General features: G+C 37.7%; 1 protein-coding gene across 2 annotated transcripts; it reads right to left on the minus strand.

Moving 5' to 3' along the window:
* Positions 1 to 599: 599 nt before the first annotated feature.
* APOO (apolipoprotein O) lies at positions 600 to 24797 on the minus strand. 2 transcript variants are annotated; one of them, XM_087726522.1, is made up of 8 exons: positions 24416 to 24699; positions 16489 to 16599; positions 15386 to 15505; positions 14997 to 15051; positions 13087 to 13182; positions 11506 to 11597; positions 9760 to 9867; positions 600 to 916 (listed from the first exon to the last, which is right to left on the minus strand). In XM_087726522.1, exons 1-8 carry the CDS (start codon positions 24446 to 24448, stop codon positions 908 to 910), a joined length of 624 nt encoding a protein of 207 aa, XP_087582648.1. In that variant the 5' UTR covers positions 24449 to 24699; the 3' UTR covers positions 600 to 907. The 2 variants fall into 2 exon arrangements, with proteins under 2 accessions (XP_087582648.1, XP_013931176.2); XM_014075701.2 differs by lacking the exon at positions 24416 to 24699 and adding an exon at positions 24706 to 24797 and having other exon boundaries at positions 635 to 916.
* Between the last annotated feature and the right edge of the window lie 78 nt (positions 24798 to 24875).

A 24875-nucleotide genomic window follows, 5' to 3' on the forward strand; every position in this document is an offset into this window, starting at 1 on the left:
AGGAGTCCAATTTAGAATAGAATAAAATAACAGAGTTGGAAGGGACCTTGAAGGTCTTCTAGTCCAACCATCTGAGTACGAACGGTGCGGCGGAACAAGCGAACGCAATGATGGAACAATATATATGTTGCTATGTGGATTACCAACAAGAAAATTGGTCCAATCTGTTACCATTTGCAGAAGTGGCTTACAACAATGTAGTGCATAGCAGCACCAGATTGACTCCTTTCCAAGTTACCAGTGGCATGGCATTTGTCCCCATGTCCGAACTGCCCAGAGAACCCCTCCCCTCTTCAATGTCTTTATCAGAATGATGGATTCTCTGAAAAAGGGGTGGAAAAATACTAAAAAGGCACTGACAGACACGACAGAAGAGTATAAGAAGCAGGCAGACAAGCACTGTTCACTTCAACTCCCGTTTCGGGGGGAAGTTCAGACAACCTATTGTAATTTTTATTTTTTTTACCCCTACCAAGTTTGACAAGACAAGTTACCTTTGTTACTTACCAAAAATGTTATTCATTTTCTCTTAACTTTCTATACGAATGCTAGTAAGATAGCACAATGTAATTAATAGAAGAAAAACAAAGAGATAAATGTTTTTTCAATATTCATTTTAATTAAGCTTACAAACAGTGACAAGAGACTAAGACGTTTTGACATTAATTTGCAGCCTAATCTTAAACATTTATGTAGCATTACATCTCATTAAATTTAATTAAACATATTTCTTTGCAAGTATTGCTCAGGAATTCAGAGAGAGACTCAGGTCTCAAAGGAGCTTAAGATAATCATGCAGAACTTTGACCATAAGTCCAAAGCTGGCAGAACACAATCATAGTATTTCTTATTCGACAGCTTTACCAATCTTTCCAAAGCGAAGACAGTGGCAAACTGTGTTCCATCTTCATAGATTCTGTAATTTTAAAAAAAGTGTTAATTTCCATGTTTTCTATCCATCTATATTCAAAAGAATAATGATATAAGTTAGATTATCTTGAAGTACATTCTCACCATCCCTGTTCTAGGATATTCAAATATGGTTTATAGTAATCTGGAATGCAACAAATCTTTTACATCTTTATACATTCACAGAAATCAGACTGGCAAAAGTTAAATTCTGACTTAATAGAAAAATGTGACAGAATTATTCAGGAGCAGTATGAAGAAATCTCTGCTTTTCTGTACTATTTTCCAATTGAAAAAAAGCCCTAGTTTCACATTGATGGATGGATGGAAGGAAGTATTTCATTTGTTCCTCTAGGCCTGTATTATTTTAATTACTCAGAATACTTCGAGCACATGGGAAGTAAAGATACAGTTTCAGTATGGAAAAAAGAAAGCCCATCACTGCTTCTTAGAAAAAAGTAAGGTTGAATAAGGTCAGCAGAACAACTAGAGTGGCTAATTCTATAAGCAGAAATGAAGGAAGTGGGTTGATAAAGTGGATTGTGATACATAATGCATAGAATAGAAATGAACTAGAGAAACATAGCCATATCATGTACAAGGAATACAAATGAAAATGTTTTCCTAAATATGTAAATACAGAGTTAAATAAATGGTTTTATATTTTTGTGTTCTTACTGCTTGTTTGCCTTGTATTTAGACTCTGGAGCAGTTATTTGTCTGCTAGCCTTTAGGTTTGACCTTTAGAGATACGGTAGTACCCTTGAGATTTTCTGAGTCTCAAAAGAGTAGAACCAGATTCCTATTTGATGTTAAAGAGACACACACTGGTATTTTGAATAATCTGTAAATATCATTACTCGATGGATAGAAGTTTTTTGTTTGTTTACAATAACAAGAATTATTGCATGGATGGCAACATGGGAAACATATGTGGATCAGTTTCTTCTCCAAGTTGTTCAATGTATCTTTTCCAACTGGCATCAACTAGTTCTCTGTCTGAAAAGTATTTTTCCTGGAGAAGCCAAAGTATGATTTCTCCCATTGAACAGCATAGCAGAATTTATATCCTAATTCTTATTTTAAAAGTTAAGCCTTTACAGAAGGGGTGTCAAATTCAAGGCCTGCGGGCCAAATCCGGCCCATAAGATGCTTAAATCTGGTCTGTGGGGCTGGCCTGGAAATATCAAAGGACAAGCCTGCAGTGCTTCTGCTGGCCAAAACAGGCCACATGCTTCCCCCCACAATCAGGCAGCCCGTTTTTGGTCTCCCCGACCTCCTGCAGAATTCTGCTGGCCAAAAATGGGCTGTGCAGAGGTCTTGTGAGACTTCCATGCGGCCTGTTTTTGGCTGGCCGAGTGCTACTGAAGGCCATAACGGGCGAAAACGAGGCACAGGTGGCCACAGGTGCCCCACGCACCCCATTTTAACTGGCAAAGTGCTGCAGGAGGCTGTAAATGGGGCAAAAGGGGCCATCCCATCTCCCCCGCTGGCCCACGGAGATCTACAATGCTGATCCAGCCCTCAAAGAAATCCAGTTTGACATCCCTGCTTTACAGAGTTATAGTTATCATTGTAATTTAAAAAAACTGTGCATGTTACCATATCTTTGAAATTATCAGAAAAGATAACTTCAGCAATAAAACACAGTTAATGGTTTTTAAAGTAGCCCTATTGGCATGTTTGCTTTCTCAACATATTTATAAATAAATAAAATTTAATCTAACTTTATTGATTAAAAAAAACATTTTTTCTAAAATCCAATCAAACCAACAAGGCAAACAATGGACATTAAGTTTTAAAAAGTCAGCAATAAGAAAACAAGTCTAACCACCAATCTCACTCTGAGTTTGCATATTCCTTCACTTTCTTCCTAGCAGGTTTGTATATTTCTTCTCTTTTTTCCTAGCAAGGTTGTCAAGGAGGATTTAAAAGCTCTTGCTTCAACTTTACATGAATCATAGCATACCATTCTGTAAATTATAATGCACTGTGATATATTGGTTTAGAACTGTATCTATTTGACTATAGAGAGCCAGGTTCAAGTTTGCTCTCAGTCATGGAAGCTCTATGGGTGAGTTGGACCAGTCACTTGCTCTCTTTCTTTCCAACTTAGTTCACACAACAGTTTTTATGGAGGAAAATTGGAGGAGGAAGCGATAGGGATACCACCTTGAGCTCCTGACCAAAAGGCAGGATATATTGTAAATGTAATAATTCAAGAGAATATGATGGCCAAATCTGAAAAACGCATTCTCAATTACTGTATCCATAGTTTATAAAGTTGTTAGGAGGGCAGCATGTTTAACAACAGCCATTAAATGGAAAATTTTAAACTGCTAACAGCTATGGTGAAAAAATGGAGGGGGGAAGTTATTTATTTACTTAAATGATTTATAGAGCCACACTTTCACAGCAATTATTCTGGGCAATATACAAAGATTAAAACCTTTGTAACAATATAACCCCATGGTAACTTGGTTAAATAATAACCCTCCCTACAAAAGCCAGATCGCCATCAAAGGTCACTGAACTACCTAGTCCAAATGCATAGGGAATTGCGCAAGAAGAATTCAGCATGTTTAAATGTATACTATTTAGACTATTTTCATCTATTCTAATTGTTCATAGGTCTTAATTGTTGCTCTACTAATATTATAAAGCACCTCAAATAATTTCTTTTAACTAGATAGTCTTATGATTTAGTATATACTTTCTGTATGCAAAGTGGACAGTTTCTGATCAACTAAAATTGCTCATCTATATATAGTGAATTAGTTTGATTTGGCGTGTGTATTAAATTATTCCACTTGTTAATTAGAATATTAGAACAATTTGGAGCAGAATTCAGAAATATTTATTTTTATTCTGTTTCTAATTAATTGTTAGAATAAAAATAAATATTTCTGAATTCTGCTCCAAATTGTTCTAATAATATTCTAATTAACAAGTGGAATGATAGCACTAAGTGGACCTTTATTCTGTCATTGGTATTCCTTATAAAGAGTACAATTTTAACACTATAATTTTGTCCTAAGAACAGTATATGCTTGCTTTTTTTTACCTGTTTAACAAGTAGTAATGGAGCATTTTATTTTACTGCTTTTTCTTCTTGTACTTTCAAGTCTTTATCACTTTCTGCATCGGACTTAATGAACAAGGGCATTTAAAAAAAAATACCGATTGAAGTTATTTAGAAAAAAAGTTAATTGATAGATAACCAAGAAAGAAAGTCTTACAAAATTACTTCCTGAAATATTTAGAAATATTTAACATCTCAGATTCTATATGTTCATGTTAAGATGGTAGCTAATTTTTATTTCTCCTAAGCATGGATTTTGGAATATTTGAGAAAAAACTAGTATGTGGGCTTGGAATTTTGGGAGGGGAACATAAAGTGGCTCCTTTGATTATGTAATTTTGCCTATGGACAAAAAAAAAAATCTTTTGAGATAAATCGTCAGATATCTGAGTAAATGATAAACTTAGGTTAAAAAACAAGACAGTATTGCGTATTAAAAGGAAAGTGTCTGCATTTATTTTAGTAATAAAATGGGAGTTAGCAAACTTTTCAGATTATATATTGATCACACTGATTTATTTCATTTTAATCTCAGGAGGTATGGGGACATTGCTCTGGAGACTAATACATATCACTCATAGAAAAAAACACAAACATAGTACAAAGTCCCTGTCCAACCCAACCCATTCTGATGCAGTTCCACTGGTGCTGAGCAATCGATTTCATAGAAAATGTAAAGAAAAGCCAGTTTTCTGGAAGAAAACTGGAAGAAAACATGCAGACCCTAGAAAAGAAGCATTATCAAATGTCCCTTAAAAAGTAGGATCATCAAGTGCTTCGGTGACAGGTAGAAAATTACCCCAAACCTCCCTAAGAAAAAAAAAGGTGAGTGTTGGTGATAGGAGATTCAATTCTTAAGGGAACAGAACCAGCCGTCTGTAGACCAGACAGTCAATCCACAGAGGTATGTTGTCTCCATGGAGCAAAAATCAGGGATGTGGCTGAGAACCTAACCAAAATAATAAAACCATAGATTATTGTCTTTTTCTAGAAAGAGACAAATGACACGAAAATGGACCTGAAAACAATATTGAGTGAACAAGCAGCTAGGCAAGAAAGTTAAGGAGTTAGGTGCACAAGTATTTTTTCATCTGTACTGCCAATGCAAGGTCAACATCCAGTAAAAGAACAAAGGATTCTAGAAGTGAACCACTGGCTAAAAGGTTGGTGTTCCCAAAAGAACTTTGGATTCCTGGACCATGCTCTGCACTACCTCCATGATGGGCTTTTGGCAAGGGATGGGCTACACATCACAAAAACTGAGAAGCATGTTTTCAGAAAGCAACTGGCTCAACTTATCAGGAGGGCTTTAAACTAAAATTGAGGGGAGAAAGTGGCCAAACTTTAGGATCTCCCGGATCTAATTCCAAGCAAAAAGCCCTAGAAAAAAAATAAAATATTGAGGCAAAGGAGGGATGGGAAGGAAGACGAACACAAGCATCAAATAGGAGACATAGAAAGCATACCCAGAGTCAGAGATAAAGATCTCAAATGGGGAACAAACAGGATGAACTTGAATTATTAATACCTGAAGCTAGATATGATATAGTTGGAATCACTAAAACTTGGTGGGATGAAACCCACGACTGGAACATACTAATAGAAGGATACAACTGTTCAAAAAACCCAGACCCCATAAAACAGGGGGTGGAATTACACTATATATAAAAGACCACTATATTGCTACAAAAATGTACAAAACCAAAGATGAAAACCTCCTAGAATGCATATGGGTCAATATAAAAGAAAAAAATGAATGACATTGCCATAGGTATATACTACATGCCACCCAACCAAGGAGAAAAAAATAGATGTATTTTTTTGCTAAACAATTAACAAATATATGTAGGAAAAACCACTACAATAGTAATCTTCTTCTTGTGCCATATCCATCATCAGATGGATATCATGTGGACAATCATGTTGGCGATTCTATTTTTATCAACAGCTGCACAAAAAAGTGCTGTTGAGTTTTGTCCAAACCAGTTCCTTAGATTTTGAAGCTATGATGTTCTTCTTCTGCCTGCACCTCGTTTGCCTTCAATCTTTCCCTGGAGGACAATAGTATATAGTATTATAGTAATAGGGGTAATAGTAATGGTGACTTCAATTACCCTGACATTAATTGGAATTCTGCACCAAGTGAGAAATCGAATAGATTCCTGACCAACCAAGGTTTGTTGTCAAAAGATAGAGGAGGGAACTAGAGGGACAGCCATACTGGATTTACTTATCTCAAACAGAGAAGAAGTGATAGAGGAAGTTGAAATTACAGCAATAGCAATAGCAATAGTTAGACTTATATACCGCTTCATAGGGCTTTCAGCCCTCTCTAAGCGGTTTACAGAGTCAGCATATCGCCCCCAACAATCCGGGTCCTCATTTTACCCACCTCGGAAGGATGGAAGGCTGAGTCAACCTTGAGCCTGGTGGGATTTGAACAGCCGAACTGCAGTCAGCTGAAGTAGCCTGCAGTGCTGCATTTAACCACCTTGGGTGAGAGTGACCATGTCATATTGGAATTCAACATAATGCAAACACAAGCAATAAAATATAATGATACCAGAGTCTTAGATTTTAAAAGATCTGATTTTATCGAGAGAACTTGGGAAAAATTCTTGGATGAAAACCCTAAAGGGGAAAACAACTCAAGAAGCTTGGGAAACTCTGAAAAATATGATCATAAAAGCCCAGTCCAGCAGAATAGCACTGAAAAACAAAAAGAAGAAACCCAAGAAGAAACCAGCATGGCTGCACAAAGATTTCTCTGACAAATTAAAAGACAAAAAGGTACAAAAAATAAAAAGAGGGACACATAATTAAGGCAAAATATCAGCCGATCAGCCAGAATCTACAAAAACAAAGTGAGGAAAGCAAAGTCTCAGAATGAACAAAGACTTCCAACAAAAGTCAAAGATAATTTTAAAAAGTTTCTTTCAATACATAAATAACAAGAAAAAAAATATCAAGGAAACAGTCCATTAAAGAGAGATGATGGTAGCTAAGTAACAGGCAGCAAAGAGAAAGCAGAGCTGCTTAACTTATTCTTTGCAACCGTCTTCATGCAAAAGAAACTATAGCTTAATCTACCAAAAACATAATGCAAAAGACAGACTAGAAATAAAAGTTAAAATAAGCAAAAAAAAGTGGTAAGAGAACACCTGTCTGATCTTGATGAAAATAAATCACTGAGGCCTAGATTACATCCCAGAGTTCTAAAGGAGTTGACGGATGTCATTGAGAACCACTCTACCATCTTTCCAAAATTCTGAAGCACCGGGGAACTACCAGAGGACTGGAAAAGAGCTGATGTGATTCCCATCTTCAAAAAAGGAGAAGAAAAAAAGAGATCCTGGAAACTACAGACCAATCAGCCTAACATCAATACCAGGGAAGATACCGGAAAAGATAATCAAAAAACAGATCTGGGAACATCTAGAAATGAGTAAAGTAATAACTAGAAGTCAGCACGGGTTTGTTATGCCAAATCAATTTTATTTCATTCTTTCATATAGTAACTAAATTAGTACAGTAGCAAAATGCTGTGGACATAGTATACTTAGATTTCATCATGGCATTCAACAAAGTAGAACACAACCTACTTCTTGGTAAGCTAGAAAAAAGTGGGATAGATATCCCCATCAGATGGATTTGTAACTGGCTAACAAACCATATTCAACGGGTAGTTCTTAATGATATTATGTCTACTGTGAGGGAAGTAAATAGTGGGGTACAACATGATTTTGCCTTAGGCCAAGTACTCTTCAATATCTTCATAGATAAGGGAATAGAAGGGGAACTCATAAAATTTGCAGATGATGCTAAACTGGCGGGAATAGCTAACATCCTATAACTGTGGTGGCAAACCTATGGCACGCATGCTGGAAATGGCATACAGAGCCATCTCTCTGGGCATGCGAGCCGTTGCCTGTTGTTCTTCCAGGTTCTGACATGCTAGCCAGCTGGTGTTCACGTGCATGGGAGCACCGGAAACCAGAAGAACACGTGCATATGCGCACCGGGAAGATGATCTTCTGGTTTCTAGCACGCACCAGCCACCTGGTCTTCCAGTTTCTGGCACGCATGCACATGCAAAATCCAGCTGACCAGCAAGCATGCGTGCACCAGAAACTGGAATATCACCTTCCCGGTGCACGCATGCATAGCAGGCAGCTGCTCTTCCGGTTTCTGGAACACGCATGGACATTGGCCAGCTGGAGTTTGCACGTTCATGCATGCCAGAAACTGGAAGATCAAGTGGCCAGCGCACATGCGTGCAGAAACCAGAAAACCAGGTGGCCGGTATGTATGTGCTTGCCAGAAACCAGACGATTATCTCTTCTGGTTTCTGGCACGTGCACATAGCACTCAGTAGTGAAAAGGTTCGCCAACACTCCCCTAGATAGGCTCAAGATCCAAATGGATTTTGACAGATTTGAACACTGGGCCCTAACTAAAAAAATGAAATTCAATGTAGAGAAAAGTAAACTTACACTTTTTACACTTAGGCAAGAAAAACCAAAAGTACACATAGTACACATAGACTAGGAAAAACCATGCTTAATAGCAATAAATGTAGTTTTGCTCACCATACTATGAATGAGATGCTGAGACTCTAGAAAGAGTACAGAGAAGAGCAACAAGGATGATTAGGGAACTGGAGGCTAAAACACGAAGAATGGTTGCAGGAAATGGGCATGGCTAGTCTAGTGAAGAGAAGTACCAGTGGTGACATGATAATAGTGTTCCAATTTGAGGGGCTGTCACAGAGAGGAGGGGGTCAACCTATTTTCAAAAGCAACTGAAGGCCAGACAAGGAATAATGGATGAAACTGATCAAGGAGAGATTTAACCTAGAAATAAGGAGAAATTTTCTGGCAGTGAGAACAATCAACTGATGGAACAGCTTGCCTTCAGAAGTTGTGGGTGTTTCATCACTGGAAGCTTTCAAGAAGAGACTGGACAGCCATCTGTCAGAAATGGTATAGGGCAGGGTTGACAAGCTTTTTGAGCACCGAGTGCCGAAACAGGAGCGCGTGGGGGAGTGCCAGAAACCAAAAGAGCAGCTCCCTAGCGCACTCGCGTGGGAACTCTAGAAAAGCAGTTAACTTCCAGTACATGTGCCATAGGTTTACCATCATGGTTATACCGTATGCTGCTTTGGCAGGGGGTTAAACTAAATGACCAACAAGGTCCCTTACAACTCTGTTATTCTGTTATACATTGGCAACATAAACTTTATCATGTCCTCTTCTGGCTTAGAGAGACTTGCAAGACAAAAATTTAAAGATTTATGATTTCTACTAAGATTTATCTCCAATTGTAATGATCAACTAACACAGAGTGAATAAAACTCATGTTCTATAGTTGCCATAATATACAACTGCCATTAGTAAATCCAGCATAGGCAATGGCAAGGGAGTTGTAGTCCAAAGCATACTGAAGTTATCTAGACGTTTGCCACTTGTGCAGCCCCATTTCAAATGGGCTGCAGCGTAGTTTTGGGCCAAGGCTCAGGGGTTGGGGACCCCTGCCCTAATAGATCTCAGGCCAAATGGCAGAGTCAGGTCTTCAGGCTTTACCTAAATATTACTGAAGCTTGTGGAACCAGCATATAATAGCTTGTGTTTATCCCTGCATAGCTTTTATAACTATAATATAAGAACAAATAAGCAGAAATAAGAAGTACATGCCAAATCAAAACAAAAAAGCCAAGAACCATCAAAACAAACTCATCATGAAAAAAAAAAACATCTCAGATACCATACCTTGCTACTTGCTTTTGCAGACTTTTCCTTTTTTGAACTATCTTTCCAAAGAGATTCTAGGCTTATATATGCTTGTAGACTCCAGTCATAGAGACGAAGGCCAGTTACCTTTCAAAAACCAGCAATATGATGATAGTCATCTTAAGAGGTATACTTTGGCTTTATCAACTTCAAGAAATAGTACATTTCTAATAGTACATTTCTAAGTAGGTAAGTAGTATAATAAATCATGATATTAAGATAAAAAACTATAATTATAAAGTAAACAAGACAGCAAGATTATTCAACTTATATGAAGATACCTTGATCATATACAAACACTGATATTCCCATTATACAACATTTTCAATTTCTCCAGTGCCACCATAAAAGTTAATTTATAGGTCAGCCACAAGTTTTGCTCAGTATGACTTTGTTATAATATAAATAAAGTATATAGTTGAGGTTTATTTGGAAAAGGTAGCACAAAACAAAAAAAGCATATGACTGTCTAACCAAATTTGAAATAAATTATAAATAGAAATCTTGCTTTAAATTATTGCTTACAAAAATAAAGAGAAATTCCTGTGACTATTTTACATAGCAACATCTTGCACTTAATCCCATGTTGACAAGCAGTATTTCCAGAAAGCTTTTGAGAGGCCTCAAATCTGTATAGAGAAGAGGACTATTTTCCCCTTGTGTAAACACCCTTATATTTTCAAGCTATGATTCAATAGAAAACAAATTACCGAGTTACAAAATGTGAACAGAAATAGCTAAAACTATGATTTAGAGAAGTGTGAGAGACCCTGTTGCCAACCCCAAGATCATGCTGCGCAGGTATTTGAATAAGGAACTGATTTAATTGGATAATGCAATGAACTGAATGGCCAAAGAGGAAAAGCAAGTGTAACTCTGTGGGTTTACACGTGGGAAACTCAGAGCTGGTTTTGTTTCTTCTGTGCCAAAACTGCCAATGTAGTGTATTCAATAAAGTTTTACTTTTTGGGAGGAACAATGTCCCAGGAGTTCTTTTTTTTTTTTTTTTTGAATTTGCTATCTGGACAGCTGACAATATACAGCTTTGTTCCATGGTTCAGTATTTAGCATTGGGAAATATTGTACTATATCAAATTATATTGAAGAAAGGATGGCTATACAGTGCTAAAGTATTTTTTTAGCTGCAACTGATTAAGTAGACAAACTTCATAGGCATTCCATAAAATTAATTCACAAAGCTGCTACAACTTGATATTCCAATATTTTCATTGTTTCATGAGCAACACTATCAAGCTATTTGTGCAAGCTTAATTTTAGCATTTATAAAATAAAAAAAGTTTTTATTCAGTTATGTAAAAAATAATCTGTCTTCATCATTACTAAGAAAAGGAAAACATAATTGATGAGAAAAGAAACTACAAGAACCCACAAAGTTTTTTCATAAGAGGCTCTGTAGAAAAAATAGTGATATTAAATATGTGCTAATAAAAACATTTGGTCTCCTGGATTATCCATTAATAAAAAGAATTAGACTTGCAAATCCCTAAGATCTCCTTAACTGATATACTGGGATAAACAACAAATAATGATGGACTGAGACTAAGTAGACTCAACTATGTTTGTATGTGTGTGTACCCAGGCATATTCACTCATGTCTATATTTACACTATATTTACCCAACACTTTGGACTAAATATTTAAATAAAATTACAAGATTTCAAGAAATATAAGGGTACATAAATAAGGATTATTTTCAATAATTACCTTGGCAACAGCAACTGTTTGCTGTGGATAGTAGACAGCAATCCCAATCCCCACGAAGCTTATTGGATACACCAATCTTTTAATTTTAGAACCTATTCCATAGAAGAAATGTTACTTCTAATGTGTGATATACTGAATAAGATGAAATTAAAAGGGCTTACTTACTTACTTAGAGTACGGGGTACAATGTCAGGGAAATCAACAAATGCTACACACAATGCAATCCTGAAAGCCTAAATTGCTAATTTATTCTGTTTAGTGCTCGCGTGCCTATCCTTGGTACACCACAAGGGACAAACTAGTTTATACTAGCTGACTAATGGTGTTCAGGTTGCTGACTCTTTCAGGCTCCTCTGCTGGTGTCATCTCACCTCACCTCACCTAATGCTGCATTAGGTGAGGTGAGGTGATACCTGCAGAGGAGCCTGGAGCTATATCCAGAGCCGGCTTCCCTTCATCGCACACACAAATGTAGCTAGGTTTTTCCTATCATAGTGGTATCCATTTATCTACTTGCAATATTGCATGCTTTCAAATTGCTAGGTGGTTAGGGGCTGGGGAGGAAGCGATAAAAGCTCATTCTGTCTCACAGAGCTGGGCTTGAACCGCCATTGTGCAGACCATTTCTGGCCAGCAGTTCCAGCGTCACTGCATCACAGTGTTCCCAAAAGTGCAGATTCTCAGCCAGATGAATTTGGTAATAAGTAGGTTGGGGAAAGTAGATTAAATGATGCAATTAGATATAAAGATATAGGAAAACAGGATAGTGAAGAGCAAAGGAGTACTAAACACTGTAGCAAGATGATGCAAGCCTGGCTTTGGTCATTGAAAGACCTTACCCACATATTCTTAATTTATAATTCAGTCTCCAAATTCTAAAACATCTTGAAAAGTACATATTGTCTAGCCACATAGATTGATTCAACAATAAAGACTTGCTCTAGTAATTAAATGCTGTTTATGAATAACCAGTGCTTATTTTGTGTCATTATTCATTTATCAATCTAGCCAGAAGGATGTCTGATTAATAGCAGAGACAAGGTTTAGTCAGAATTCTTTTCTATCTCTACTTCATCTACCAGAGACTGAAAACTTATACCATATACAACATGTATCTTATAGCTAAGCCATGATCTTTAACATACGAATTCTGCAACAATATGAAAACAATGTTTACTTCTGATGTATGTCTATTATATATATAGTAATTGATGGCTTTAAAAGAGGATCATGATTTATGTAATGTGTATATGTATATTCTCACTGTATAAAAAGGAGTCATTAAATGCATAATCATCATGTTCCTTAATGGAATTTACTTTTGAATTGGTACAGCTGTTGGTTTGTAATAGGCATTTTTACACCTGTATTATACATCGTCCTCTTGTCTAAAACATGTTGAGCATATTCTAAATAAATTCTAACACTGATGTGTTTAAATTTTTATTTGTAGTTTAATGATGGTAACACTCTGGTTGAGCATCACAGTATCAATTAATTGTATATTGCAGTTTAGGTTCTGCCTTGATGAAAGAGAAAATGGACACCAACATTTGAACAAACATTGAAAAACAAACATACCTCTTGCCAAGAACAATCCAACAATACCAGCAAAACCTATAACACCAAGCCTTGGATAAAATCCTGGAGATGGAGCTTTGATGATTTCATAACTCTCTTAAAAAAAACAGTATTACATTACCTATTTATAATTATTTACTAGAGCATTTAAATATTATTCCAGACTTTAAATGATTATTTTTATGTTTAGCTATCAATAGCCAATTACAAAATTAGAAATACATTTGATATATTGATATTGAATATAATAAAGGTATATTAATTAGAAATATATTTGCATGTTGTCCTTGTGACAATCTTGTTGATAGATTAAACTAAAAAAACAATGACTGACTAAGAAGTATCAATCAACTTTTATGTTTAATTGGGATTTGAATCAGGTACACCTGCCATAGTCAAATATTAACAATTGGTTCTTTTGTTTTCCCTATTCTTTACTGTTGCCACTATTCATTGGTAATTAGCATATCAAGATCCATTTCCCAGGTTAGCATTACATTTGAATGTAACTGTATGGGGTTGGTTTTTTTTATTTATTTATTTAAAAAGCCATTTGTTCCCTTGGAATTTCCTGAAGTTTAGACTGGATTTTTTTAAAAAATGTAATTAAACGTAATTAAAATGTAATTTATTTATTTTTTGCATTCAGATTAAGACATTTAAAATTTTGATCAAGTTTTAGACTTTTTACTAGATTGACATACTTTATCATACAAGTAAATACAGTATATTATACATTACTTTCTTGAAAACCTTTCCTATTCAATGTATGCTCTTTGAGAGGAGGGAGGTTAATGAATAAGACATTGCTTAAAGAAATTGTGTGCATTTTTTTACTGCACCCTATCAGAGTGGTGAGATAGGAGAGTAAAGGATTTAAAGAGTGTAAGGTATTTGCGTAGTGTGCCCGTTTTAGGCTGTCAATGCAATTTATTCCTTTTGATGTGTGGAAGAGCAAATAGTTTACTCTTTTGTAATCTCTTCCTCTTCAATCTACCCACTTTGAAGGAGAAAATAACACAAATCAGGCATAGGACAATGCATATTGCCATACATATGTAATATGTAAATGAAGCACTGATTGAGAGACATTGTAAAAGTCATAAATTGTCTTAAATTGGCTATAAAGTTTATTTTCAGCCCCATCATAACTCTGAATGGTTGCTGAATAAGTAATTGGTAAGCAAGGATTATCGGTACTTGCTGAAATTATGGAGGAGCCTGTAGATTACTAACTTCTCTGTTAAAACAGTTTTAAATGGTAACTCAAGAAATGGATGTTCAGCAAGGATTACCTATATCATGGAATTCCTAAGAATTTTTCCTTATCACTCACCTCCAACCCTCATGTTATTAAAGTGGCCTACACATATTTTTTGCTCAAAAAGCAACCTAGTGAAATTATCTGAAAGAATGTTATGGCCTGTTATAATTAGTCAATAGAAAAATATATGCCAGGGAAATGTTAAGAGAGAGAGAAAGAGAGGTATTGGGGTCTGGAACTGTTCAAATAGACATTAAATAGCATTTTAAAAAAATACTAGAGTCGGGAATGACTAGCACATATGTGCGAGGGGAACCTTTACCTTTACCTTTACAGGATCCCAAATGGTATTTTCAATTATACAAACCTTAATTTACTTTCACTATGAATGCCTATATCTAAAACGAATTTAGATATCTGAAATCTAATTATAGAAAATATCTTCCAAATAACCTTTTTAAGTCTCCTTCTACTCTTACCAGAAGGGTGGCATGTGACCTTATTCATAAAACAATCATCGGCAGCGGGAACGTAAGCAGATTGAATAATGAAGTTACAGTACTTTAAAAATATGTACAGGAACACAAGCACATAACAGTATATTATAATATTTCCAAAATGCTAATTTCTGGAAACATGCTCTCACCTTTAACATATTCACAGGCCTTTTCTACCTTAGGCATAGCTTTCCCAGTACAGTTCTGAAGAGGGCAAAGTTGAAATAACCATTAGTGTGTTAAAAGATTGCAGCATTTCTTCCAAAGCAACTTAAGTATGGGATATTTCTTGGTCTTCCCAGTGTAAACCACACAGGCCCTGGCATTTTTAATCCAACCCTGATTAAATTTGTGAGATCCGACAAGATTGGTTACCACCAAAATAACTAAGTTGTCAAAGTAATAACACTGAAATTATTGTGTTTACAGTTTAGATTGCAAGAGAAACAGGTTCTACTCATATAATTTCTGCAATAAAAGCTGCATGCTTATACCAATTATTCACTCCTTGGGACGGTAACAAAATTGAATACTATACCTGAACCCAACCTGCATATGGCGCCAAAGATTGCCGCAGATGAGAAATACTTCCTTCCAGTTGTGACTCTGGATCTTCCACATACTTTGATTTTGGTGATGGATTTGTATAGAGTGAAAGCTGTAAATAGCAGTATATAGTTACTACTTATGTTCTAATACCATGTTTCCCTGAAAATATGACCTACCCCAAAAGTACGGCCTAGCCTGATTTGGGGGGGTAGTATAAGGCCAACCCCCAAAATAAGCCCCAGTGAAGGGATAGGCATGGCCAGCACAGGAGGCAGTCCTTCCCTTTCCCGTCACCTCATGGAGGCTCGTCCTCTTAATTGAGGCCTGTGGATCAGTTGCGCCAGCGGGGGCCAGGCAACCTGGCCCAGATATCCAGAGCACTTCTCCAGTCACCGGCCTGCCTGGGCCTCCTTCGCCAAGGGTCGCAATGCCCTGCACAAGCTTCATGACGGCCCTGCAGCAGGATGGAGATTTCCCCTTCCTCCTTTGCACCCCCAAACCCCGTCTTCCATGGTTGCTGAACCCCCTGCCTGCATGCCCCCCTTTCACTGAAGCAAAACACGCAATTCAATACCGGTATTAACCGTGCAGGCCTCCCAGTGCAATGCTCAGCCATAGCTTTGGAGCAAACCGCCTTCTTTCCTGTGCAGGGAAGTACATCCCCAAAATGTTTCATCAAAGCCTTCAGCCTTGCAATCCTGGCATATACATCTGTGCAGGGCTCCCAAGGAAAGAACGTGGTGTGTGCGTGCGTGCGTGAGAGAGGGGGGGAGAGAGGGAGAGAGGGAGAGGGAACCACATCCAAAAATAAGAACTTCATGAAAATAAGTCTGTGTGCTTGTTATGGGGCCCAAAAGAAAATAAGACCAGGTCTTATTTTTGGGGAAACACGGTAAGTGTGTATTGGGGAGTTCTCCACATGGGACATTCTGCTACATAAACCACAATGAGGCAGCATTACAACACTGCAATGCACCTTCATAAAAAAGAATAACTTCATTAGAAAAGAATAAATCTAATTTATAAATCTACATTCTGAAATTAGATAATGGCTAAATAAGAAAATCACTTAGAGAAAAGATGGATTCATACCTCATCAACTTTTAATAGGTTCTTTTTGGAGGATTTATTCCCAGCAGAATCAGCATATATGTGTACAGCAAACAAGCTTAAGCTACCAGGTGCAGCAATCAACTGCCTTATCTAAATATAATAAAAATGTGGATAATTCATACGCACCAAAGGAATTAAACTGATACATATTTGCAATTCAAACATGAATTAAGCAAAGTTATTGTCATGAGTCTACACAGTTTAGGCAAAGTAGAAATGGAAAGATCCATATAAATACACAAAAGCACATTTTTGAGTCTCAGTAAGGCTGTTTCTTGTATCTCTTATATTTGGCATGTAGTACCATGTTTTCCCGAAAATAAGACCTGGTCTTATGGGGGGGGCTTGAAAATAAGCATTCAAGCTTATTTTGGGGGAGGTTTTATTTTTTTTAAATACAGGAGTTGGCGAGAGCAGGGGGCAACAGGAGTGAGACCACAGCTCCCACTGCCCTGCCCTCTCCATCCCATTGTCTGCTTGCCCGTGGCTGAAATGGGCCAAGCTCTCGGCCTGCCCCGGCCTGCACCTACCCTGCCTACTGGTCCAACTGCTGCTAGGACACTTCTCGGCCACAGCACCTTGCAGGAAATCTTTGCCCACCTGGCAGGATGGATGGAGGCCAGGACGTGCTGAGAACTTGGCCCCGGTTGAGACTGTGGGCAAGCAGACAGTGGGATAGAGAGGGTGAGGCCGGTGGTAGCTGCCCAGACTTTTTGCTCAGAGGGAGATGAAGCTTTGTATGTTTGGAAAAGGGATGCTTTGAAATGGAGTTAATCACATCCTCTTTGCAAGTACATGAAGCTTTTGAGTCTCTGTCATTTCTCTGTCCGGGCAAAATGTTTGGTCACCTATGGAGTGCTTGGGAATGGAGCAAATTGCTTTGTCTCCCTCTGGGTGAAAAGTGTGCAACACAGCCAGGTGGTGGCAGTGGCGATCCCAACGCACCGCCCACTCCTTCCCACCATCTCTCGGCTTGCCTGTTGGCATGCTGAAAAGCTATCCACACAGGGCAGTGGGATTGTCTGCCTACCCCATGCCCCTGTTTCCACTTGCTGCTGATGCCACCATATGAGCCCCCCGCAAGCCTCCCGTGAGTCAGGCAACCACACAGCATATCCGGATCACCTGTCTTCTCCCCACCCACCTCTGCCTCCATGCTTGGACTTATTGGTATTTGCACTGTGCCAAGAGGCAGGCTATCGTGCTGGCTATGCCCTTTCCCCTGGGCTTATTTTTGGGTAGGGCTTATAATATATTAGGCCCACCCCTAAAAATCAGGCTTGCTCTTCAGGTCTTATTTTAGGGGAAACATAGTATATCAAATATGTAAGTTTCTATTTAAGATAGAGTTGAAACCTGTATTAGTGGAAGAAAAAAAATCTACAGGAGACAGGAACTTAAGACAAAGCACTGGGCTGACTGTGGGGGGAAATCCAATGACATTTTTCAAGAAGAGATGTAAACATGTTTTTGAAAAGAATTCATTCTCTTGATCAAATTACAAGGTCAGATTTTTATGATCAATTAGTATTTGCTTTGGACACCGTGGCCTAATCTTAGAAACAAGGGAGTGGCAGATATTTCTTATACAGCAAGATTAACTTTTATTCAAATGTTCATCAGGGATAACTCTTTGTTTGGAAGTTCAATGCTTCTACAACTTCCTCAAAAATAGCAGAAGTTTAAAACAGTCAAAATTTGAATACATACAGCTAAGCCCTAATATTTCTTGCCATTAACATGTAGAATTTAAAACTCAAAAACAATCACATCACAAATAGATATGTGCAGGTCCCTGTGCAAAAAACACAGGATGGTTTAAAGTAGCCAGTGAGCTTTCAAAGGAATGCAGTTACTGTGCAAGACTACTTGTTATTTGGGTATTAAGGACTCCGCTAAAGCAACAGTGATCTGACATAGCTACAAACCAAACACTTTGAAAGGGACGGTATATGTTCTTCCACGGTAAAAGGATGTAAGCCTACTTTAAAAAATAAAATTGTTTATGTATAGATCTCTTTACCACTATACTCTGTATTAATAATGTGAGATGTCAATGGCTCATAATACTTAATCATGTAAAAAATATGAATTATGGAAAACCGAGGCATATATCTGAGAATTTAGTTTTTGCTAACTGAGTAGCTAAATCAAATTTTCAAAGACATAAGGGTCACAATACAGGCTATTTCCATTTTGTAATTTGAACAGTTCAAATTGCTAAAAATTCAATCCATACAGAAGCAAGAACCAAAATAATATGACATTATAGCTATATTTTCTTAGACTGGACTTTGTTATACAAATGATTTGCTGTCTTAAATTTTGTAATGCTAATATAGGTGAAACTCAAAAAATTAGAATATCATGCAAAAGTTCATTTATTTCAGTAATGCAACTTAAAAGGTGAAACTAATATATGAGATAAGACTCATTACATGCAAAGCAAGATAATTCAAGCCGTGATTTGTCATAATTGTGATGATTATGGCTTACAGCTCATGAAAACCCCAAATCCACAATCTCAGAAAAATAGAATATTACATGCGATCAATAAAACAAAGATTGTACGTAGAACAATATCGGACCTCTGAAAAATATAAACATGCATATGTACTCAGTACTTGGTTTGGGCCCTTTTGCAACAATTATTGCCTCAATGCGGCGTGGCATGGAAGCTATCAGCCTGTAGCACTGCTGAGGTGTTATGGAAGACCAGGATGCTTCAATAGCGGCCTTCAGCTTTTCTCCATTGTTCGGACTCATGTCTCTCATCTTTCTCTTGACAATGCCCCATAGATTCTCTATGGGGCTCAGGTCAGGCGAGTTTGCTGGCCAATCAAGCACAGTAATCCCATGGTCATTGAACCAGGTTTTGGTGCTTTTGGCAGTGTGGGCAGGTGCCAAGTCCTGCTGGAAAATGAAGTCAGCATCCCCATAAAGCTCGTCTATGGAAGGAAGTATGAAGTGCTCCAAAATCTCCTGGTAGACGGCTGTGTTGACCCTGGATTTAATGAAGCACAGTGGACCAACACCAGCAGATGACATGGCTCCCAAAATCAACACAGACTGTGGAAACTTCACACTGGACTTCAAGCATCTTGCGGTGTGTGCCTCTCCATTCTTCCTCCATACTCTGGTTTCCAAATGAGATGCAAAAGTTGCTCTCATCAGAAAAGACGACTGGACCACTGATCAAAAGACCAGGTCTGTTTTTCTTTAGCCCAGGTAAGACACTTCTGACGTTGTTTGTTGTTCAGGAGTGGCTTGACAAGAGAAATACGACACTTGAAGCCCATATCCAAGATCCCTCTGTGTGTGGTGGCTCTTGATGCACTGACTCCAGCCTCAGTCCACTCCTTGTGAAAGTTCCCAACACTTTTGAATGGCCTTTTCTTGACATTTATGTTTTTTACCTAAAGTTTCTTTCTTAATTACATTCATTTTCTTAAATTTAGTATCAATGAACTTCCCAGTAAACATGAAAAGGATCAATGGAGTTGTCCTATCTAGAAAACCTCAATTTAAACCTAAGCTATTTATAGCAGATGAATATGGAAGATTTGTAGCAGTGGAAACTAACTTAATGGAATAAAATCAACAGTGGTTGCCATGTAGAGGCGAAATGATGATAATAACAATTCTAATATCTAATAGATCAGCTACTGCCCTTTCCATACAAAAATTGGTTTATGTTGGGGGATTGGAATGACTATATCAACTTTGGATGGAACATCTGCCAAGGAAATTAAACCATCCCATGATAAACTACCAAAGACTTTGAGATCATGGACAATTTAGTACTAATAGATTCATGGATATATAAAAATGGTTATGCTAGAAAATATACCTTTTTTCAGAAAGACAAAAATCTTTTTCAAGGGTGGACATTTTATGTATGTATGTATGTACGTATGTATGTATGTATGTATGTATGTATGTTGTATTTGTGCTGATAAATAAATAAAGGGAGACTTATTTATCAGCACAAATACAACTGATTTATCAGCACAAATACAACACAAATGTAACAAAGGCAACAGTAGAAGAGACCGCTACCTAGGATTGAACTCAAAGCCTCCTGAATGTGAGGGCTCCACCTCTAGGCCACTGCACCATTCCAAGGATTGACATGATATGGACTTCTAAATATCTTGCAAATAAAATTTTTAAAGTGGATATTTTACCTAAATCTTTTTCTGATCATTATCCAGGTCCTTAGAGGAAAGAGTTCAAATTTTAGATGGAGATTAAATGAGTGTATTCTGCAAAAGGAAATGATTTTAAAAGACTATAAAAAGAAACTACTATACAAGAATACTTTGATAATAATTTAGGTAAAGGGACAGGTTTAACTACTGTATGGGATGCTAGTAAAGCTGTTATGAGGGTCTATTTTATACAGTACAGTCATTTAGAAAGAAAAAAATCCCAGGAAGAGACACCAAAGATATTGGATGATATTCGATAGAAAGAAATTTAATTGCAAAAGATATCTACAGATCCTAAAACCTTATGTCAAATTAAGCTGTTATGGCGACAACAGTTCTTGTTAACAGTACAGGAAGTAGAAACAAAATTAAAGTATGCAAAACAAAGACACTTTGAGTTTGCAAATAAACCAGGAAGAAGGCTGGCTTATAAGCTAAGAAAGGAAAGGGAAAAGACAATGTGAAGGCAGTAATGTAAAACAGACAACAAACTTATCAAGAAGACCTTTCATAACTTCTATTCAAACCTGTATAAAAGACAGGAGATATGTCAAAAATAGATGAATATCTTTTAAGACAATAGCTGCCTAAACTATCTAAAACTCAGAGATAATATATAAATGATCCAATAATTGCCTTTGAGAGAAGCCATTAAAAATGAAGTCAGGTAAAGCTCCAGGCCCAAATGGTCTTACAAGCCAATACTATGTTTCCCTGAAAATAAGCGCAACAAAGCCACTCGTCAGCTGTTCACCCGAGGTGTCCTGCCACCTCTGCAAGACTTGTTGTGCCGTTGCACTCACGAACTGCAGCACCACCATGAGGTTCGACTTACTGGCACAGCTGGCATCCTGCTGCTTGTGGCTGCGCCGGTATGTCAAACCTTGCAGCGATGCTGCAGTTTGTGTGTGCAATGGCACAAGCCTTGCAGAGTCCTGCTCCAAGAGGCGGAGGCAGCACGACGAGTCTCACAAAGACTCATTTCTGGCATCTTTTATTGGGGGGGTTGGCAGATAGGGCGAGTGAGAGGCAAGATGCATGGAGCAAGACGTGGTTCCTCTTGCCATCTCTTCTCCCCTTCTTGTCGGGCATGGCAGTGTTTCCTGCCCCTCGCTTAGCCACCTGCCCCCTTTAGAGATGCAATTATGGGGAGGGGTGGGCTGCAAGACACACATCTTACCTGAGACTTGCAGCTCCATCACGTTCCTCGCCATTGTGTCCAGGAAAACACGTCATAAAAAAAACTTTCTTGCACATTCAATCAAACTTCTCACAGTCGTCAGAAGTTTTTTTAACGACGTGTTTCATTGGACACAATGGCGAGGAATGCAACGGAGCTGCAAGTTTTAGGTAAAACATGTGTCTCATGGCCCACCCTGCCTCAATGGCAACAGCAGTCTGGCTGCTTCCCTTCCCCGCCATCTCTTTATTGAAGAGGTTGGCAGGTGGGGTGGTGGAGAAGTGAGACATGTAGAGCGAGACGTGACTACTCTTGCCATTTCTATTCCCTCCCTCACCAGGCATGGCAGGCTTCCTCTGCGGCTTCCAAACCCCAGTTGGAAGCCACTGGAAGCGGAGCAGAGGCCGGTTGGGCCAGCCACCTGCTACCGAGTCCTCCGCTGATATCAATATTGACAACAAAAATTCCTTTTTTCTTTAAACATTTTATTAGACCATAGAATAAAATACAATTGCAAATAGGAAAAACTGGTGAGGAAAGGAAAGAGAAGTGAGGGGGTAGGGAAAAAAGAAGAAAAAAAGTGCTGACTTCCAACTCCCTTTGTTGCAGTAAAATAAAGCATTAACATAGAACCTCAACTTTTTATTTTACCATAATAATTATGGCATTTATAATTTATAGCATTTCTAATAAAAACAAATCAGTCTAATCAGTAAAACCCAAAATCAAAGTTTCATTTTTTTCCACCTCAAGTACAAAGTCCAGAAGCGGTCTCTATGTGGCAACAAAAGTACTTATATTCTTTTGTTTGATCAAAACGATCAATTTAGCCATTTCTGCCAACTCTATCAGCTTCTGTAACCATTGGTCCAAACTTTCCTTCTCTGCCACAGTGCCTGCTCTACAGAATGATGTTCCCCCTTAAGATCTAAATGTCCCACTCTGACATTTTGAAGGGGCCTGAAGACTTGGTTCTTTATCCAGGCCTTTGATAGGGATGATTGAAGCCTTATTTTAATTTAGGTAATGTTCTTTTGTTTAAACTTGGTTGGTTATACTGCCATATATACTTTGGGGGTGTGTGTGCTATATTTATTGTCATGTTTTCATATTTTCTATCATTTGTAAACTTCCCAAAGTCTCTAGGAGTTGGGCAGCAGATAAATTTAATAAATAATAATTACTATATATCCTAATTTTAAAATGCTACAAATTTCCAATAACAACCGACCTTACAGGATTGTTCTTGTGGAGAAAATAGAAGGGAACATTGTGTATATTCACTGCCTTGAGTTACTTACAAAGTAATAAAGGCGGGCTACGTACCATCTAATACATAGATTGAAATTATGTATTATTTATTTATCTAAAAATTCAACAGTAAAATCAATTACCTGAAGAAGTGAAGTCTCTAGAATATGTGCAAGCAGGAACTAGATTGCCATCTGTTGGATATCCTTAACTACATTGAGTAGTGGAGCTGAACTCAACGGTCTCTATTTTATTATTCTCTTTTAATAGGGATAAAAAGCTATTAACTGACAGCACAAGATGTTATAATTATGGAATAAACCAATATGTCCAAATTGTATTATAAATGAACATTCAGCCTGAATTCTGAAACCAGATTTCCAATTCAATAATGAAGAGGACATGAATTCTTTTTTACAGGGTTAGTTGACAATATGATTTGAATGTTCATATGGATTAAAAGGTAAAGGTTCTCCTCGCACATATGTGCTAGTCATTCCTGACTCTAGGGAGCAGTGCTCATTTCCATTTCAAAGCTGAAGAGCCGGTGCTGTCGGAAGACATCTCTGTGGTCATATGGCCAGCATGACTAAACACTGAAGGCACACGGAACGCTGATACCTTTCCACCGAAGGTGGTTCCTATTTTTCTACTTGCATTTTTACATGCTTTCGAACTGCTAGGTTGGCAGAAGTTGGGACAAGTAAGGGGAGTTCACTAGGGATTTGAACTGCCGAACTGCCAACCTTTCTGATCAACAAGTTCAGCGTCTTAGCCACTAAGCCATCCCTTCACATGGATTATGCAACTGGATTATGTTATTTCTATACCATTATCTGTTGGTGTAATTCGTCCATACCAGATTAATATTAAGCTTTGTTAATTGTTGTATTTTTTTTATATCTGCTCTACAAGACAAACATCTTTCAAAATAAGAAGTTCCCCGTTCCTTCTACTACATCTTTCCCTAAATCTATGTCCTCTAGATACGCAACCGTATACTGGCTAGGAACCATGGAAATTGTGATTGAGGACTTCTGGAGGCATTCAGGTTGATAAAAGCATGCATTCATTCAATTGTCTATTTCAATGTTGCGATCAACTTTAAAATACAGCAGCTGAACTAACTTTTTTAAAAAAATGTGGATGTTTTAGACTTCTTTCCATTTCATTTTTTGCAACATTTAACATGAGGAAGTTTATATTGTGACTTTTACTTAATTCTAATAAAGATAATACTCAACTATATATTCGGAAGTATTACTTTAGTTTTATCGATCATCGCTTTATTAGTCATTGAGGTGTCCGTATCTCATTACGCGCTTGTTTTCTTTCTTCTCTCTTACCGTTCCTATTTATTTACTCGGTAACAAATGTTGGCGTTCGAGGCTGGATAAACTGGCACGAGTGCAACAAGCAAAAGTCCAAAGAGTAAGTACTACTCTACAGTTGATTTCAGGCAGCTCAAAACTGTCTATTGCGTGGAGCGCACCAAAGATGGAGAACGCTATGTCGCCAATTTTGTTCCTGAAAGTACTAAGGAAACTTTCTCACCTTGAACATAGCGGCGAAAATGTTTTCTCCTGATGTGTGGCCAGGGCTGATGACGTAAAACGTATGCGCTTGATATACGGGTACTGTACTGTAATGGTAAGAGCCGGCGGACGTTACGTGCCACTTTAAAAAAAAAAAACACTACTCAGAGGCGGGGTTTGCCTATCCTG

The sequence above is a fragment of the Thamnophis sirtalis genome, unplaced genomic scaffold (genome assembly GCF_051295495.1).
Source record: "Thamnophis sirtalis isolate CommonGarterSnake01/CBP01778 unplaced genomic scaffold, rThaSir2_p1.2 scaffold_12, whole genome shotgun sequence".
In the NCBI taxonomy this organism is placed as follows: Eukaryota; Metazoa; Chordata; class Lepidosauria; order Squamata; family Natricidae; genus Thamnophis; species Thamnophis sirtalis.

Bases quoted from the DNA above. Each gene is read 5' to 3' on its own strand.
- APOO (XM_087726522.1), bottom strand. From the start codon at position 24,448: ATGACTAATAAAGCGATGATCGATAAAACTAAA. The intron at 13,183-14,996 runs GTGAGAGCATGT...GTTTTTTTTAAG, and splicing joins GGCCTGTGAATATGTTAAAG to AGAGTTATGAAATCATCAAA. The intron at 11,598-13,086 runs GTATGTTTGTTT...TCTATGGAATAG, and splicing joins TGGATTGTTCTTGGCAAGAG to GTTCTAAAATTAAAAGATTG.